Source organism: Esox lucius, chromosome 12 (assembly GCF_011004845.1).
Source record: "Esox lucius isolate fEsoLuc1 chromosome 12, fEsoLuc1.pri, whole genome shotgun sequence".
Lineage (NCBI taxonomy): Eukaryota > Metazoa > Chordata > Actinopteri > Esociformes > Esocidae > Esox > Esox lucius.
In genome coordinates, this window is record NC_047580.1 from 7,256,242 (window position 1) to 7,275,818 (window position 19,577).

Genomic DNA, 19,577 nt, shown 5'->3' on the forward strand with positions numbered 1-19,577 from the left:
AGCAGCAGGAAAAACACTTTTGTCTCCTGTAAAACCTCAACGCACCAAAGTTGAACTGGTAATTCCCCCCAGCTTGTCTTTGCACAACCTAATGTTGCAGTGACATCCAGATGGTGACCAATACTACGATACTAATGAATACTAGGTTATTTCTCCCTCTCCCATTGAAATGAATAGCACTTTCTTTAGCAAGCTGTCACTTGCACCATACTTAATGTTGCCTGCTGGACAGCAGAAACTAGCTAGCTGGGAAGGGCTCGTTAGGACTACTGAACTAACTAAATAAACCGAACGCACACTCAAATCTCTCGCTGAAGACATACGCTATCAATTTGTGGGCAAGGCATGTCCATATAGCCTCAACCGTGTTTAAGGGTACAGTAGAGAAGGAGGGGTGAACAGGTGTAGCTGGTCTCTTGTCTCCAGTTGAAATCAATCATCTTTTGACAGCACTTCTTTTGATTTAAACTGAATCTTCCAAACATATGCCATTCTCAGAATAAGCCGTTTTGGACCTGATATCATTCAAAGCTGACAAATTGTTAGTCAAACATTTATACAATTTCTAGTTAATTTTGTAAAAAGTTACGTTTCACAGAGAAAATTATTATGTTTCATTCTTCTTTGAATGGTTGTCCCAATTTAGAGGCTGTTATCTAAAGACTTAAAACTAGTGCTTGTAGTCTAGACCCTACTATAGTTCCTTTGAGTTTGTCTTTTTCGTTAGAACACAACATCCTGTTGAATACAGGTTGGTGTTGTTTTAGTCAAAAACAAAACTAAATAAAGAAAATCGACAACAAACCAAAAACATCAGATGATGTGAAACTAAGGAACAAAACATGCCAATATAAAGACAAAAAATAAATCAATAATTTACTCTCAAGGTTCCTAAATGACACGTTCTATTGAAAAAAATCAGGAAATAGATTTGAAAATCCTGTTTGTAAGCTTTCGAATGGTATTAATCTCAGCTGTTCCTCTCTTCCATTGATGAAGAAACCGGTGTCCTGAATAGTGGGCTGTGCCAACTAGGTCAACATGTTCACCTTTATCTCTTCCAAAATGGCCAAATATGTATGGTATTTTTGTTCAACTCCAAACAGGTGCTGTGAAGTGATCCATGTCTCTTGGTTTTTTGAATAAGGCAAGGTCTACTTGGTAAAAGCATTAGGTATATCTGTGTAACTGGCTTCTCTCAAGTTGGGTGCTGTCTTTTGTTGGGATTGGCTGGTCTCTCCTTGGGTTATTTAAGGAAGCCTCTGTAAAGAAGGTGTGAACGGCTACTCTCTCTCTCTTTCTCCAGACAGAAGAGCAGGTCCCTGAGATTGACCCTGGTGATACGCTGGCGCTGAGGTCTGGAACCTCCACTATTGGCTCCAGCTGAAGGAGAGGGACCAGAACCCGTCCCCTGCAGAGAGGGAGGAGGGAAGGGAGTTGGGGTGAGCAGAGAAAGACATGGGATTTTTTTCATTTGTGCTGAACCAAAATATTTGTCATTTTTTGATAACTATAGGTAATATCCACCTTCAGAAACACAAATCATTCATCTCCATAAAATGTTGCTAAAACTTGTTTTATCAGCAGGTAAAAATATCTTACGATTGAACAGAGTGGTGCATGAGTGGAGCGTGTCATGCGTAATTAGGTTTGAGAGTAACCATCTGACTCCAATTTCGCTCCAGTGCCGCCCAACCATGAGCTATGGTCATGCTTGCATTTTTCATTCCCTTCATCAATTTTTTTTACAAATCTTGAGTTCTTACATAGACTACTCAAAAATCAAATGGTACCCACATAATCTTAAAAGCTGATGGGGGTGTTTGTTAAAGTGTTTTGAAACAATTAATTGAGCAATATGGAGCAGCGGTTTTTCCCCCCCTGTAATGCACTTCTAAGCAGAGCAGGAACATGGACATTGAACAGTGCAAAAGAACCGCATTCTAAGTGGAATTTGGGATATTTGGTTTACATTTCCTCAAAGTGCACAATAGTTATCGTAGTTTTGTTTGTGTGGTTTCAAGTGGCTTACCAGTCTAAATAAAACATTTAGTTCAGCAAAATAAACTTGGCAATGAACTACACCGACCCCTAGCCAATGAACTACACCGACCCCTAGCCAATGAACTACACCGACCCCTAGCCAATGAACTACACCGACCCCTAGCCAATGAACTACACCGACCCCTAGCCAATGAACTACACCGACCCCTAGCCAATGAACTACACCGACCCCTAGCCAATGAACTACACCGACCCCTAGCCAATGAACTACACCGACCCCTAGCCAATGAACTACACCGACCCCTACCCAATGAACTACACCGACCCCTAGCCAATGAACTACACCGACCCCTACCCAATGAACTACACCGACCCCTAGCCAATGAACTACACCGACCCCTACCCAATGAACTACACCGACCCCTAGCCAATGAACTACACCGACCCCTAGCCAATGCACAATTAGACAGAAGGAGTAAACCTTGACGAGACAATGACAGTCAGAAGGTACAATGGAAGTGAAAAAGGAATAAGCAGCTAGCTAATAAGTTACTACCTAGAGACCTAACACTAAAGTCAGCCTAGCTAAATAGAGGAGGGAACCATGAATAAAACGTTACACGGTTTTCTATCTTAGCGGTTTGGTTGATAATTTGAGCAGAGATGAGATGATGACTGACTTTAATTAAATAAAAAGCCAATATTGAACTCAGAAATATTTTATTAAAGCAATGTGAATAAATTATAAATTATTAAGTGATAAGCACAGCCAACACCACAAATCATTAAATGTCATTATTTCATAATGCATTTAATATAAGAAAGTTATAATAATCAAAACAGCTTATTAACCCAACCTAAACCAATCTAACCTCAAAAAGCACCTCAATTGCTCTGCACTGAAAGGGCAATTGCAGTGAAGATTGGACATTAGATTACCCCCAGCTGGTCTCTGCAAACCATCAACATTTCCTCCTCAGCTAATACTGTAGCAACATTGCTAACCCATAGCTGCTTATGGAAGACTAATGTAGTAGGAAGGTATTAATGTTAGTGAATAAATGTAGAATGATAGAAAACTGCATTATATACTTTGATACACTGCCGATTTTGCAGGTTTTCCTACTTACAAAGCATGTAGAAGTCTGTTATTTATATCATAGGTACTCTTCAACTATGAGAGACGGAATCTAAAACAAAAATCCAGAAAATCACATTGTATGATTTTTAAATAATTAATTTGCATTTTATTGCATGAAATAAGTATTTGATCACCTACCAACCAGTAAGAATTCCGGTTCTCAAAGACCTGTTAGTTTTTCTTTAAGAAGCCCTCCTGTTTTCCACTCATTACCTGTATTAACTACACCTGTTTGAACTTGTTACCTGTATAAAAGACACTTGTCCACACACTCAATCAAACAGACTCCAACCTCTCCACAATGGCCAAGACCAGAGAGCTGTGTAAGGACATCAGGGATAAAATTGTAGACCTGCACAAGGCTGGGATGGGCTGCAGGACAATAGCCAAGCAGCTTGGTGAGAAGGCAACAACTGTTGGCACAATTATTAGAAAATGGAAGAAGTTCAAGATGACGGTCAATCTCCCTCGGTCTGGGGCTCCAAGAAAGATCTCACCTTGTGGGGCATCAATGATCATGAGGAAGGTGAGGGATCAGCCCAGAACTACACGGCAGGACCTGGTCAATGACCTGAAGAAAGCTGGGACCACAGTCTCAAAGAAAACCATTAGTAACACACTACGCCGTCATGGATTTAAATCCTGCAGCGCACGCAAGGTCCCCCTGCTCAAGCCAGCGCATGTCCAGGCCCGTCTAAAACAACACCATCCCAACCGTGAAGCAAGGTGGGGGAAACATAATTCTTTGGGGATGCTTTTCTGCAAAAGGGACAGGACGACTGCACCGTATTGAGTGGAGGATGGATGGGGCCATGTATCGCAAGATCTTGGCCAACAACCTCCTTCCGTTAGTAAGAGCATTGAAGATGGGTCGTGGCTGGGTCTTCCAGCATGACAACTACCCCAAACACACAGCCAGGGCAACTAAGGAGTGTAAGAAGCATCTCAAGGTCCTGGAGTGGCCTAGCCAGTCTCCAGACCTGAACCCAATAGAAAATCTTTGGAGGGAGCTGAGAGTCCGTATTGCCCAGCGACAGCCCCGAAACCTGAAGGATCTGGAGAAGGTCTGTATGTAGGAGTGGGCCAAAATCCCTGCTGCAGTATGTGCAAACCTGGTCAAGAATTACAGGAAACGTATGATCTCTGTAATTGCAAACAAAGGTTTCTGTACCAAATATTAAGTTCTGCTTTTCTGATGTATCAAATACTTATGTCATGCATTGAAATGCAAATTAATTACTTAAAATTCATTTTTGTTTTGGATTCCGTCACTCACAGTTGAAGAGTACCTATGATAACAATTACAGACTTTTACATGCTTTCTAAGTGGGATAACCTGCAAAACCGGCAGTGTATCAAATACTTTTTTTCCCCACTGTACATGCACTATTATGAGTAAAGAGTAACCGAGAAGTGTGTACGTGATGTTTTGCAGAGTTGAAGTTAGACAATTATTCAATTGTTAGAGAAGCAAGAAAAGACCTGACAGACTGGACAAACTCTGCATTTATGTGATGGAGATCAGTGAAGTAACCAACTGTTCATGGGTGGAAGGTCACTAGAACAGAGCGTGAAGGAGTAGCAGGCTAGGTTGGCGCAACTGAACAGGAGTGTGGGAATGGAGAAATACAGACAGTGTTGAAGTTAAGTTGGATTCACTTTTGCCAGTTTCTCAGAGACAGAGGCCCAGCTGCCTGGTGAAGAAGCACCCATGGTCACAGGGTTACGCCATAGCTTAGGAGTGATGAAGTGCCCAAGGTCATGGGGTTACGTCATAGCCTCACAGAATATGTTGGAGACATGAAAGGGAGGAACAGTTTGTATGTATCACTTTATATTAGATGTGTGTTTCTTATTTTTCTTTGCAATCCTATAGTTGCATATATTCTGAATGTTGGTAAGAACTATTGCCTGCAAGCTTCTCTTAAATAATAAACTCCGGGGAAATAGTTGGTTCTATGAAGCCATTGTGTGTTCCGGTGTTCTGACTCCAACCTTGAAACCTTGGGCATGAAGTTATCCAGAAACGAACTCCATCACACTACAGTGAATGTTATGGTTATGTTTTAGTATTTATTGCAAAACAAACCTATATATATATATATATATAACCTATATAATGCAGCAGTACAGTTGGAAACAACAAATTGTTTACACCTAAACCCATTTAAATTCCATGTCTACCACAGCAAATTAACTATGGATGTAGTCGACCGTGGCAGATCGAATGCCTAATTGATAGCAGGAATTGTATTGGAAAGAAATCTAGAGGAGAGTAATGTCTTAGAATTTGGAAGTCGTTATCAGATGAAACATATTCAAAGGGCTTGATTTGAACATGTTTAAATTGTCTTTCACACATTGCTGCAATGCTTATCACATCATTACAATAAAGAAATGTAATACTTTATTTGCAAGAAGAATTGGATCAATTAAGTTATAATTTTGCTTAGTAATTGTCTGTAATAAAACATTAAGAAAAATCTCTGTAATTGCTAAATTTTCTAGTATTTTTACTTGAGTTTCAATAAGTCAATTTATCTTTTTCATAATTCAACTTTGTTGTTTTGTATAATATACCATTTATTTGGAGCAGGTTTCTGAAGCATACTATAAAAATATCCTGTGTCATCTCTACTTTCTTGTATCTAGCTGGCTTGACACAGTAACAGCATGCCATCAATTGGTCTACACACACTGGCCCTCATTTATCATTCTTGCGTAGAAACGGGCGTATATGTTGGCGTAAGATTTTGCTTACACTCCCCTCATCGCCTGATTTATGAAACTGTGCGTACCTTTAAAATCCAGGTGTACGTAATACCTTCCCTTGATAAATGCCGCGGATGAAAACGATCGTCATTAGAATAACACGCCCCTATATATTCAAGTCTCCGCTTCCCCCACGCCCTCATTTTACGCCATGGACACACGGAAGACGGCAAAAAAGAGAAACTTCTCTGACGTGGAGATTGAGACGATCACCAGGGAGGTAAAATTGTTTCATTTGGCAGTTTAAAAAGCGGAATAAAAGATGATGATGTGATGTGGAGTACCATTCATTCACATTAATAACTGCATGACAATTTGTAATATTCGTCTTATTATTTCATGATATTTATCAATGACGTTTATCGTTATTTAGAAGAAGAATGTCGTTATTATTATTATTTCTATTATTGTCTAAAAGAAGAAGAATGTCATTTTTATTATTTAGTCAGTCTGAATTATATTTTGGTAATTCAAAGCCTTTTATTACTGAACCCAGTCCGTGCGCAACTGCCGGGCCTAACCCTGAAACGTCATGTAAAGCGCACAGACTCGCATCTGAAGGAAAACATATAAGTCAAATGCTTTGGTAAAGTCACACAAATGAAACCTTGAAGTCCATGTTGCACAAAAATAAACACTGAAGTTTGTAATTATGTTGTTGTTTTTTTTACAGTAGGTCATAATATATCACATCTTTTAGTTTGTCAGTGCGTTAGGATTTTCTTTTCTGCGCTGTTAAGGTTTCATTTCTCTCCGCCATGTCCATGTGCAATATTTTGTTGTCATCCATCCACCAAAGATCACTCCAAATATGACTATTAATACTGTTTTATTTTCAGTTTACATCTCTGCACTGGCATAACATCAGTGCACGAGGGAACTGCAGCAGGGGCTGAGTATACGGCTACACATTTTTTACTTGAGACAGGTCAAAATAAAAGTCCCGTCTCTTCACACATGCGCACAATTAACTCTTGCACAATTTTGGGTATACAACAGTCAGTATCATAATTAAACAACATAATATAACATAAATGATGAGAACATATAACTCAACATGCGCATTTCCACACTAACTCAAAACGTGCGTACACCACCTCCTGAGCTGGCGTAGGATTTGAGAGTGCCGTACGCCAACGTCCATATTGATAAATCTCAAAGTCACCGTGGTTTTGGGTGTATGCCAGGTGTACGCTGGAAATTTGGTGTACGCACTTTTGATAAATGAGGGCCACTGTGTTTTTTCATAATTACCAAGGTTATTTTAGCTCAAAGTTCTGTTAATCTCCCGTATGCAGAATCAAGAAATCCAGCGGTAACCTGCTCTTGTTAATCTCCCATATGCAGAATTAAGAAATCCAGCGGTAACCTGCTCTTGTTAATCTCCCATATGCAGAATTAAGAAATCCAGCGTTAATCTGCTCTTGTTAATCTCACATATGCAGAATTAAGAAATCCAGTGATAATCTGCTTTGTTAATCTCCCATATGCAATCCCTTCAATGTGTCAAAATAAGTGACAGTTTACCTTCCCAGCTTTTATTTTTATTTTTTTTATTTTTCAAGAATCAACGTTTGTTTTTTAAAACTCTACCTCAGCCGTTGCTCCGCTTAAGGGGGAGTCCATTTTGCGTTTCTTCCTTGGACCGATGGCTGCCAGGGCCGTCATGTTGGCCTCCCTCTGCCTGATCTGGTTTAGCTCCTGCTGTTGCATCTACACAACCACAACGACATGGAACAGGCACTGAATGAGCACAGATCCTAGCTGACAGAAACATGCTGATCCGCCACACAAACGCAATCACACATACACTTTAGGAAAAACACAACAATATATTTCACAAACCTTGCCTAAATAGAAATAACTCCACCCTCACCTCTTTGGCCTTCTGTTTCAGTCGAAGCTGTTCCGGGTCCTCCTGCCGTGATCGAGACTGGGGGGGGGGGGGCAGATTCAATACCATCACTACTGACACTTACAGCATATGACCAGTAGATGGCGCAAAACATTTGCTAGTGGCCACCTCCATTTTGAAGCGGTCATTTTCTGCTATTATGAGTGGGCCACCTGTACGGTGTTGGATGTCCTAAAGCCATGCTGATGATTTACTGCCACCTGCAGTTATGGAATCATAATTACACTAATTCATTGGCTGATCCCTCTTGATCGGGATGGAATCACATGAACCTTTCTGAACACAGACAAACACCCACACAGTTAACAACTACTGTTTTCTTTTTGCACTTGAAAGAAAGTAAAAAAAAATTCAAAAGTGAAGGTCATGTTGGAAACCCAAAAGGGTGATATAAAAAAAAACACAAAAAACTCCAACATAGATTTTTTCTCGGTTTGAAAGTGTCCGCTACATAATGGAGTATATATATGAGGTCATCCGCCTGACCCCTAGTCTGCGTTTGAAGTTACTGGGGGGGATGATGATGTTTTAACAATGTGAAGACATGAACTCGGAGTACTAAACCTCCGTCAGTCTGGGGGAGGGGGGCAGAGGATGTCTGGCATGTGGGTGAATTGGGGAAGAAGCCTTTGAAGCACTGGGTTAGGATACCTGAAAGGTACGTGTACTAATAAATGAAGTATAGTGAGCGTGTTAATATTTTAGGTGGACATGGTTTGCCATAGACTAATCCATCTTTCTCTTTGGGTAAAGGGTACGAGTGCCCCCGGCAGGAAACTGGTTACCTTGGCGGCCTTCATCAGGATCTCTCTCTCCTGCTCCTCCTTCCTCTGTCTCTCCATCTGATCCAGTTGCTCAAAGAACTTGAGCTGGGCTCTCACATCGCTCGTCTGGTCGTGCTTATCCTCCTCCTGAAGGAGAGTGTGGAGAAAATGGATCGCAGGATAAAATGGTCAATGGTCAGATACTGCGATGAAGTGCGGCAAATCGCTTCACTGCTTTCTGAAGATGAAGGCTTAGAAATAACAAGGACGGCCACTCGGCTTGGAGGACACGACACAACTTCAACGGCTCGTAAACCAACAGAAACAGTCACGGACGCCATGTTCCTTCACCTTGAACGTGATGTTTCTCTGTTGCGCCACCTCAGATGCTTTCTCCAGCAAGTCCTGCAGCCGCTGCTGTGTAGCGTGGGAAACGTAGTTGATTACCTCAGGCCCAAGGTCAGTCACCCCAAACCTTCGGCCTGTTAAAACATGGGGGGGGGGGGAGAGGGGTGTCAGGCCCTGTGTGTGTCGTATGTGTGTGTGTGTGTGTCTGTCTCACCTATCTCCTGTACTCGTCGGGTCAAGGAAGAGGTGTAGAGGAATGCCTCGTCCTTACAGGAGCGGGTCACACTACCAACCAGCTCAGAGTTGGTTGCCAGGATACGGGCACTCTCCTCTGATAGGTTGACTCCAGCCATGGAGGCCACGTCGTTGATGTCATCATCATCCCTGGATGGGAGGGAGACCGTTTTAGAGAGAGACAAGTAATGAGCGAAAGATGGAGAGTTTTGAAGGCCTCTCTTTCAGACGAAGAATTCCCAAACTATCTGATTTGTGCATATGTATGTTTGGGTCTGTGTTTTTAGCATACTTGAAGGTTCCTCCGCCAGCCTCTTTCAGCTTGTTCTTCTGGGCTACAGAGGCCATAGACAGGGGCCCCACTGTCACCTTGGTGCCTGGGGCTAGAGCCTGCTTCACTACAGAAACTGAGACAGACACAGACAGAGAAAATCCAATTCAACATTGAGAAACTCATATCTGTTAGGTGAAATCCCTCAATGTGCAACCACATCAGCAAGGCAGGTACCCATGAGGATGAGGCAACCAGTGGAGTACACACAACACTGTCAATATAACCCATATGTTTTTACTTATTTTCCCTGGTCATTCTCACTTGCAACTACCTGCGCCTTTTTACATCATTGTACATAATAGAACATTCAAATTCCCTGGATGAGTTTATAGATCTTAGATTTTGTTCATTTTTTATTTACTTTAAAAAAATTTAGAATAGTTTTTATTATTATTAAAGCCCTTAAACTTAAACTGAATTGATTTGAGAGAGGGGATGCAGACAGAGAGAACCGTTACAGTCAGACACTATTGTTACGGTCACCTCAACCATTCATATTTAAGTAATAAAGCATGAGAGGGCGTGGTATATGGGCAGACTTCCACAGCTTCATAGTCACAATGGTAGGCTAAACAAAAAAGCCAGATAAACATTTGCAAGTCATAAATAAGTTAACTATGTCAAGGACAATGTATTCTTAGATATCCCAGCCAGAAAAGGAACAGGAAAATCCTCAGGCTTGACTCCTGTCTGTGTTTCCTCCTAGGTTTCTGGCTTTCTGGGAGTTGCGTATAACCACAGTGGCCTCATGGCTTAATTTGATTAACCGAATGCGCTTCATCCATTTAGCATACAGTTACATACATATGTCATAAGGGGGTGGTGTTTCCATACCATTCTCAGCTAAACCCAGCAGAAGAGTGCGCGCACACACACACACACACACACACACACACACACTATAATTTGTCCGATTAAATACACTTATAGAAACTGCCAAAAGCACTTGAGTAATTTAAAAACAAAAAGCCTTGTCACATACTAATACACAACTTCTCTGTAACACCGACACTCATTGATGCACGCGCACACACACACACACACACACACACACACACACACACACACACACGTTTGTATAAAATAGAAATTGCATGCTCCCTTGCCCTAAGCTTAACCCTAAACCTAACCTTAACCTAACCCTAATCGAACCTTAACCTCAATAAAGTAACTTTACCTAGATGTAATACCTAACCTTAACCCTAAACTTAACCAACAACGCCTGGACCTTAAAGAAACCCAAATTCTAACTATAAAATCCAATTGTAAGTTTGACCCTAAACCTAAACCCTGAGCTGGAAATTGACTTTTGCCTCACGGGGACCGGCAAAAGGTACCAATTAGGTAAATTTTTTCTGGTTTTACTATACTCATTGGGACATTTGGTCCCCATTCGTTCAGTAAGACCTAACCCCCCACCACACACACACACACACACACACACCTGCTGTTTCCACTAGATAGCAGAAGCCAGCCACAGTCAGAACCAACACACTTCCGAAGTTGTTTGTAGGGGTCCTTCGCATGTTAGATATCAGATTTGTGCAAGTCAATTTACAAACAACCACCATTTAAAGCAAGTGAAAAGTGAATTATAACATAAAATGATCACTACATTTCACTACCATTTAAAATTAAGTAGGTTTAACTGCCAGACAGAAACCTCTTGGCCAAACCCAAATAGAAACTTCAAAACCATAAGCTTTAATTTGTGATATAAACTTCCTACAAAATTGAAACCTAGATGCTCAATGAGTAGGCTTTGCGCAGATCGAACCTTTTAGTCCCAAAGTGTTGAAAGGCCAGAGGAAGTTCAGAGTATAAAGTCAATAGAAAACACCCACCCACCTGTTTGTAGCGGTTTGACCACATGTGTCTGTCCCATGACGATGCGGCTGTTGTGCTGGCCTCGGAGCGGAACCACAGGTGACTGGGCCAGAGTCCCCCGGGGCCTCGCCATCGCCCCCTGCTGCTGGGACGTAATCTACCGACAGACCACGCAGACAGACCAAAGGAACGGGAAGTTATTAACAACGTACAGACGAAGTGATGATAGCCTGGCTAAAGAGACAGGACGTCATTTAAAAAAACTACTTGGATAAGACTTTGTGAAGACTGTGGGTCAGGTAAAGTCGAAAATTAATAAACTCTATTCCACTGTTCTAAATTTTATTTAATTAGAACTATTTATATCCTGACATAAAATAATTGACAGATTTCTAACTGTGCGTTGAGGAGAGAATTTAGATGTATTTTTGAAGAAATCATAGAGACCGTAGATCTTGGAGCTGAATATGTCTTAGCCTGTCATTAAAAGACAATAGCCCTGATTTATTGATTGTTTGTTTTCTTAGTTGTGTACACTTCTCATGTTAGTTGTTTTTCCTTTCTTTTTAGACACAGTATTATTGTTGCTGCCTAAATATGTTTGCATGGCAATGAAAAACATTGAACTGAGAAACACACAGAAACCAGAAAGAGAGACCAGAGGGTCAGTGAAAGACCAGAGGGACAGAGAGAGCCGAGAGGGACAGATAAAGACCAAGGGACAAAGACCAGAGGGACAAAGACCAAAGGAGAGACAGATAGAAAGATTCCAAAAACAGACCAGAGGAATCACATAACTCCTTATGCCATGAAGACACCAAGACGCCCCAGATTATACAATACGTTAAAACTCTTTTTGAATTATCATGATGATGTAGTATACCAGGCCAGGCTTGCTCTGAGGTGTCTGGGCCAGGCTAATGCCAGGGGACTGCGGCAGGGTCCCCTTGGCTCCGGGGCTGCTAGTGGTGCTGCTGTTCTGAGGTTGTCTCTGCGCTATGGACGCCCCCCCTAGTACCACAGCAGTCAGGGCAGAGGAGGAGGCAGGCTTGACGCTGGCCTGGGGTAGTTGGCTCTGCTGGATGAAGGCTGCCGAGTCCGGGGTCATCTGACGCAGCGCAGGGAGACTCCTCTGGAGGTGTGGACAGGTGAAGGGCACAGGTCATTCTCTCATCTACATTGCATTTCTGGCTGCTTGCATTGATTTTTAAAAAAGACTAGAGTGTCACCTTGAGGAAAGGCACAAGATATGGCTGGGGAGAAGAGTTGAGCTCCTGGTATAACCGACTGGTGAAGTCCTCTACTTCAATGTGACCCTCCTGTGGTGTAAACAAATGCAGACAGAAAGAGACAGAGTGGAAGAGGCAGACAGGCAGAGAAACAAAATCCCAGGTAGCGAGGCAGAGAAACAGATGGTCAGGCAAAGAAACAAACGGCCAAACAGCGAAATAGACAGCGAGACAGAGAACCAGACTGGGAGACAGCCAGACAGAGAACCAGACTGGGAGACAGCCAGACAGAGAACCAGACTGGGAGACAGCCAGACACAGAACCAGACTGGGAGACAGCCAGACACAGAACCAGACTGGGAGACAGCCAGACACAGAACCAGACTGGGAGACAGCCAGACACAGAACCAGACTGGGAGACAGCCAGACACAGAACCAGACTGCTAGACAGCCAGACACAGAACCAGACTGCTAGACAGCCAGACACAGAACCAGACTGCTAGACAGCCAGACACAGAACCAGACTGGGAGACCGCCAGACACATAACCAGACTGGGAGACCGCCAGACACAGAACCAGACTGGGAGACAGCCAGACACAGAACCAGACTGCGAGACAGAAAGTGAAACAGACTACGAGACAGACAGAAAGAGAAACAGACTGCGAGACAGAAAGAGAAACAGACTGCGAGACAGAAAGAGAAACAGACTGCGAGACAGAAAGAGAAACAGACTGCGAGACAGACAGAAAGTGAAACAGACTACGAGACAGACAGAAAGTGAAACAGACTACGAGACAGACAGAAAGTGAAACAGACTACGAGACAGACAGAAAGAGAAACAGACTTCTAGACAGAAAGAGACAAAGAGAGACAGACTGCGAGCCAGACTGAAAGAAAGACAGACTGCGAGCCAGACTGAAAGAAAGACAGACTGCGAGCCAGACAGAAAGAGAGACAGACTGCGAGCCAGACAGAAAGAGAGACAGACTGCGAGCCAGACAGAAAGAGAGACAGACTGCGAGCCAGACAGAAAGAGAGACAGACTGCGAGCCAGACAGAAAGAGAGACAGACTGCGAGCCAGACAGAATAGAGAGACAGACTGCGAGCCAGACAAATAGTGAAGACAGACTGCGAGCCAGACAGAAAGAGAGACAGACTGCGAGCCAGACAAATAGTGAAGACAGTGAAACAGCATGCCAGACAGACGTACCAGCAGGCTCTTGACCAGCTGCTTGACGTTGGCTGTGGTCTCAGCAGACTGCTTCCCACTCGATGCCAGCTTGATCAGCGTGGACAGGAAGTTCTTGCATTTCTTTACATTGTCCAGGGTTTCCTGCACAGACAGCAGTTAGCACCCCTGCACCACCACGTAGACATGACAGGGAGAGCAGAGGAGGACCATCTCACCGTGATGTTGGAGGCTGTGGGGGTCCCTGATGTCCCGGTAGCTCCAGGGGTTCCTGCTCTCTGTGTGAGTGCGGCAGCCAAGCCTGGCTGCACTGGGGTGTGGCCGGGCGTGGCAGCCGCTCCCCCCAGCATAATGGTGCCCTAACGGAGAGGGGACAGAGGAAACCAAGGGGTCAGAGAAAACTAACACCAGGGATAGATCGAGATGTAGCGTCAACACTGTAGTAGATTTCACATTAAGAGCGTTGTTCCTGTATTTTGTGACAAAATGACCTAAACATACCCCCTGAACTACTCTCACAGCAAATATTTTTCTAAACTCATGACATACGCTCACATAAAGGATTATTAGGAACACCATACTAATACTGTGTTTGACCCCCTTTCGCCTTAATTCTACGTGAAATTGATTCAACAAGGTGCTGAAAGCATTCTTTAGAAATTTTGGCCCATATTGATAGGATAGCATCTTGCAGTTGATGGAGATTTGTGGGGTGCACATCCAGGGCATGAAGCTCCCGTTCCACCACATCCCAAAGATGCTCTATTGGGTTGAGATCTGGTGACTGTGGGGGCCATTTCAGTACAGTGAACTCATTGTCCAAGAAACCAATTTGAAATTATTCGAGCTTTGTGACATGGTGCATTATCCTGCTGGAAGTAGCCATCAGAGGATGGGTACATGGTGGTCATAAAGGGATGGACATGGTCAGAAACAATGCTCAGGTAGGCCGTGGCATTTAAACAATGCCCAATTGGCACTAAGGGGCCTAAAGTGTGCCAAGAAAACATCCCCCACACCATTACACCACCACCACCACCAGCCTGCACAGTGGTAACAAGGCATGATGGATCCATGTTCTCATTCTGTTTACGCCAAATGCTGACTCTACCATCTGAATGTCTCAACAGAAATCGAGACTCATCAGACCAGGCAACATTCTTCCAGTCTTCAACTGACCAATTTTGGTGAGCTCATGCAAATTGTAGCTTCTTTTTTCTATTTGTAGTGGAGATGATTGGTACCCGGTGGGGTCTTCTGCTGTTGTAGCCCATCCACCTCAAGGTTGTGCATGTTGTGGCTTCACAAATGCTTTGCTGCATACCTCGGTTGTAACGAGTGGTAATTTCAGTCAAAGTTGCTCTTCTGTCAGCTTGAATCAGTCGGCCCATTCTCCTCTGACCACTAGCATCAACAAGGCATTTTCGCCCACAGGACTGCCGCATACTGGATGTTTTTCCCGTTTCACACCATTCTTTGTAAACCCTAGAAATGGTTGTGCGTGAAAATCCCAGTAACTGAGCAGATTGTGAAATACTCAGACCGGCCCGTCTGGCACCAACAACCATGCCACGCTCAAAATTGCTTAAATCACCTTTCTTTCCCATTCTGACGTTCAGTTTGGAGTTCAGGAGATTGTCTTGACCAGTACCACACCCCTAAATGCATTGAAGCACCTGCCATGTGATTGGTTGATTAGATAATTGCATTAATGAGAAATTGAACAGGTATTCCTAATAATCCTTTAGGTGAGTGTATTTTTGTGGGATGTCCAATTCAATATAAAATTTTGCTTGGGGCACACAAAAGGCTAGAGCCGGAACTGAATTAAAGACAGCTATTGCTAAGGAAAACAAGTAAATAGAGGCCATCATAACTACTTCCCATCTCTGACCAACGCTGGTCTCAGGGGAGTATGTGACTTAGCATGGGCAAATCTGATACAGCTGAATTTGTATGATGTCAAATTGGGGTACAGTACAATGCATTATGTAAACCATATAATGGAACTTATTTGCAAAAACTTTTATCCTACAAAATAAAAAGAATGATATGTTAAGAGTAACATTTAACATCGGTGTTGTGAATTAGATTAGGCTAAGGTTAAGCATACATGTTGACAAATGTCACCCTGTACATGTGGTGTAAGCCTAAATGAATTACAGATCTTATTTGGAGTGGATGTAAAAATCCCCCATGGATTAAATTAATGGTGGAATAATACAAATAATGCAAAGAGCAGCAATAGCGTTTAGCTGCTAGACTTTATGGGGACTATGACTTTTTTTTCTCCAGTGAATTCCCCTGAGACCAGCCTACTGTCTTTCTGGTACCGTGCCAGCTGTATGGGGCTGAGTGTACTGCTTGGAAGTCCTTGCTTGCTGATCAGGACACACAGTTTCTCTGTGGTTATGCTCCTGTTTCCACTCTGGTTATGACAAGCCAGAGCGTATTCTTCCCCAGTGACCCAACTTCTTTGCTTTCAAGTTGCATAATATATTTCTGAAATATATTATATACACTAAACAAAAATATAAACGCAACACTTTTGTTTTTGCCCCCATTTATCATGAGCTGAACTCAAAGATCTAAGACTTCCTCTATGTACACAAAAGGCCTGTTTCTCTCAAATATTGTTCACAAATCTGTCTAAATCTGTGTTAGTGAGCACTTCTCCTTTGCCGAGATAATCCATTCACCTCACAGGTGTGGCATATCAAGATGCTGTTTAGAAAGCATGATTATTGCACAGGTGTGCCTTAGGCTGGCTACAATAAAAATAAAAGCCCACTCTAAAATGTGCAGTTCCATCACACAGCGCAGTGCCACAGATGTCACAGATGTCACAAGTTTTGAGGGAGCGTGCAATTGGCATGCTGACTGCAGGAATGTCCACCAGAGCTGTTGCCTGTGAACTGAATGTTCATTTCTCTACCATAAGCTGTTTCAGAGAATTTGGCAGTACATCCAACCGGCTTCACAACCGCAGACCATGTGTAACCACACCAGCCCAGGACCTCCACATCCAGCATCTTCACCTCCAAGATCATCTGAGACCAGCCACCCGGACAGCTGCTGCAACATTTGGTTTGCATAACCAAAGAATTTCTGCACAAACCGTCTCAGGGAAGCTCATTGGCATGCTCGTAGTCCTCATTGGGGTCTCGACCTGACTTCAGTTCGTCATTGTAACCGACTCGATTGGGCAAATGCTCACATTTGATGGCGTCTGGCACTTTGGGGAGGTGTTCTCTTCACGGATTGATCCCGGTTTTCATTGTACAGGGCAGATGGCACACAGCTTGTAGTGTCGTGTGGGTGAGCGGTTCGCTGATGTCAACGCTATGGATCGAGTGGCCCAGGGTGGCGGTGGGGTTATGGTATGGGCAGGCGTGTGTTATGGACAACAATCACAGGTGCATTTTATTGAAGGCATTTGGAATGTACAGAGATACTGTGACGAGATCCTGAGGCCCATTGTTGTGCCATTCATCCACGACCATCACCTCATGTTGCAGCATGTTAATGCACAGCCCCATTTTGCAAGGATCTGTACACAATTCCTGGAAGCTGAAAACCTCCCAGTACTTACGTGGCCAGCATACTCATTGGACATGTCACCCACTGAGCGCGCGCCTGACGGTACAGATCCATATGTCCGACACAACTGAAGCGTGGTGTCGCGACGTCATACAGCCATGGTTGATGCTCCACGCCCCTGACTAGCAGCTGATTGCAACGCGTGATTGTGGGTCTGGCTACTCGAGAATTTCAACAGTGTCATGGCGGCTCGTTGAGAATACGATCTCGTATTTTACAAAAATAGTTTACTGAAACGTGTTTCTGAAAACATTTTAAGCGAGAAATAGGCCATGCAGTTGCTGAATCTGTCTTCATTTCAGCTCAACAAAGGTTAGTTTCAAAGATATTCATCTACTTCTGCTGGATACTCTACAACTGTGAAACTTTCAATCACTGAATGAAGCCTGCTATATTTAGGACAATAGTCGCAACCTTATATTGCTTGCACAAAACTCTTGATCAGCATTCAAAATGTGTTTATTGTTGTTCATTTTAAACCGTTATTGCGCAGAGAGCGTGAGGGCAAGAGAGAAAGTGCTTGAGCGAGTGAGCGTGAGGTCTGCGGTCTTGGTCATCATTTGATTTACTTGTTTTTGTGTAGGTAATGCGTAGGTAAATATGTTTGAACTTAACTACTTGTATAGGTAGTCTATTTATGTCTCTTTGTATTCATTTGTTCTGTTATTGACGTAATGCGCGTTATTGACAAAATGCGCATGCGCAACCAGATGTTTGAATAGTTCGAATATTATGTGTTTTTTTAGAGGGAATATTCGAACGTTATTTTTGAGGAATTTTGACAGCCCTAAGGCACACCTGTGCAATATCATGCTGTCTGATCAGCATCTTGATATGCCACACCTGTGAGGTGGATGGATTATCTCGGCAAAGGAGAAGTGCTCACTAACAAAGATTTAGACAGATTTGTGAACAATATCCCCTCCATGAACTACCACCTTAACGTGGTGGAGGGGTTTGAGTACCCGAGTGACCCTAGGAGCTATGTTGTCTGGGGCTATATGCCCCTGGTAGGGTCTCCCAATGCAAACAGGTCCTGGGCGACGGGTCAGACTAAGAGCGGTTCAAAAACCCTTTAATGATGATAAACATTTTGAGGACTGTGACGTCGCCCGGTATGGCGCAGCCGGGGACCTACCCTGGAGCCAGGCCCGGGGTTGGGGCTCGTATGCGAGCGCCTGGTGGCCGGGCCTTTCCCCACGGGGTCCGGGGTTGGGGCTCAGCCCGAAGGAGCGACGTGGGGCCGCCTTCCCATGGGCTCACCACCTGCAGGAGGGACCATAAGGGGTCAGTGCGTAGAGGATCGGGCGGCAGTCTAAGGCGGGGGCCTCGACAACCCGATCCCTGGACATGGAAACTAGCTCTAGGGACGTGGAACGTCACCTCGCTGGCGGGGAAAGAGCCTGAGATCGTGCATGAGGTTGAGAGGTTCCGACTAGAGATAGTCGGGATCACCTCTACGCACGGCTTGGGCTCTGAAACCACACTCCTTGAGAGAGGATGGACTCTTCACCACTCTGGAGTTGCCCACGGTGAGAGGCGGCGGGCTGGTGTGAGTTTGCTAATAGCCCCCCAGCTCTGCCGCCATGTGTGGGAGTTTACCCCGGTGACCGAGAGGATCGTTTCCCTGCGCCTACGGGTCAGGGATAGGTCTCTCACTGATTTTTGTGCCCACGGGCCAAACGGCAGTGAAGAGTACCCGACCTTCTTGGAGTCTCTGGGAGGGGTGCTGGAAAGAGCTCTGACTGGGGACTCCATCGTTCTACTGGGGGACTTCAACGCCCACGTGGGCAACGACAGTGACACCTGGAGGGCCGTGATTGGGAGGAACAGCCCCCCGATCTGAACCCGATAGGTGTGCTCGTCACAGTTTGTCCATGTTCAAGCATAAGGGTGTCTATCAGTGCACGTGGCACTCGGGTAAAGAGAGGGGCGGAGCTGACACACGATTTCGTCTCTGCTCTTTGCAGATGATGTTGTCGTGTTGGCCCCTTCTAACCAGGACCTTCAGCATGCACTGGGACGGTTTGCAGCCGAGTGTGAAGCGGTCGGGATGAAAATCAGTACCTCTAAATCCGAGGCCATGGTCCTCAGTCGGAAAGGGTGGCTTGCCCACTTCAGGTTGGTGGAGAGTTCTTGCCTCAAGTGGAGGAGTTTAAGTATCTAGGGGTCTTGTTCACGAGTGAGGGAAGGATGGAACGGGAGATTGACAGACGGA

General features: G+C 44.1%; 1 protein-coding gene across 1 annotated transcript in view; it reads right to left on the reverse strand.

Annotated features, from left to right (window-relative positions):
* Positions 1-709: 709 nt before the first annotated feature.
* Positions 710-19,577, reverse strand: part of LOC105025740 (transcription initiation factor TFIID subunit 4) — a 29,443-nt gene continuing 10,575 nt past the window's right edge. Inside the window, exons 4-15 of the mRNA XM_010896668.5 lie at positions 13,978-14,118; positions 13,781-13,903; positions 12,569-12,658; positions 12,223-12,471; positions 11,361-11,496; positions 9,471-9,585; positions 9,159-9,328; positions 8,948-9,078; positions 8,618-8,743; positions 7,794-7,850; positions 7,511-7,630; positions 710-1,411 (exon numbers count right to left, since the gene is read on the reverse strand). Coding sequence (XP_010894970.2) covers positions 1,247-1,411; positions 7,511-7,630; positions 7,794-7,850; positions 8,618-8,743; positions 8,948-9,078; positions 9,159-9,328; positions 9,471-9,585; positions 11,361-11,496; positions 12,223-12,471; positions 12,569-12,658; positions 13,781-13,903; positions 13,978-14,118 — 1,623 coding nt within the window. The 3' untranslated portion in view covers positions 710-1,246. The remainder of the gene's footprint in view (positions 1,412-7,510; positions 7,631-7,793; positions 7,851-8,617; positions 8,744-8,947; positions 9,079-9,158; positions 9,329-9,470; positions 9,586-11,360; positions 11,497-12,222; positions 12,472-12,568; positions 12,659-13,780; positions 13,904-13,977; positions 14,119-19,577) is intronic.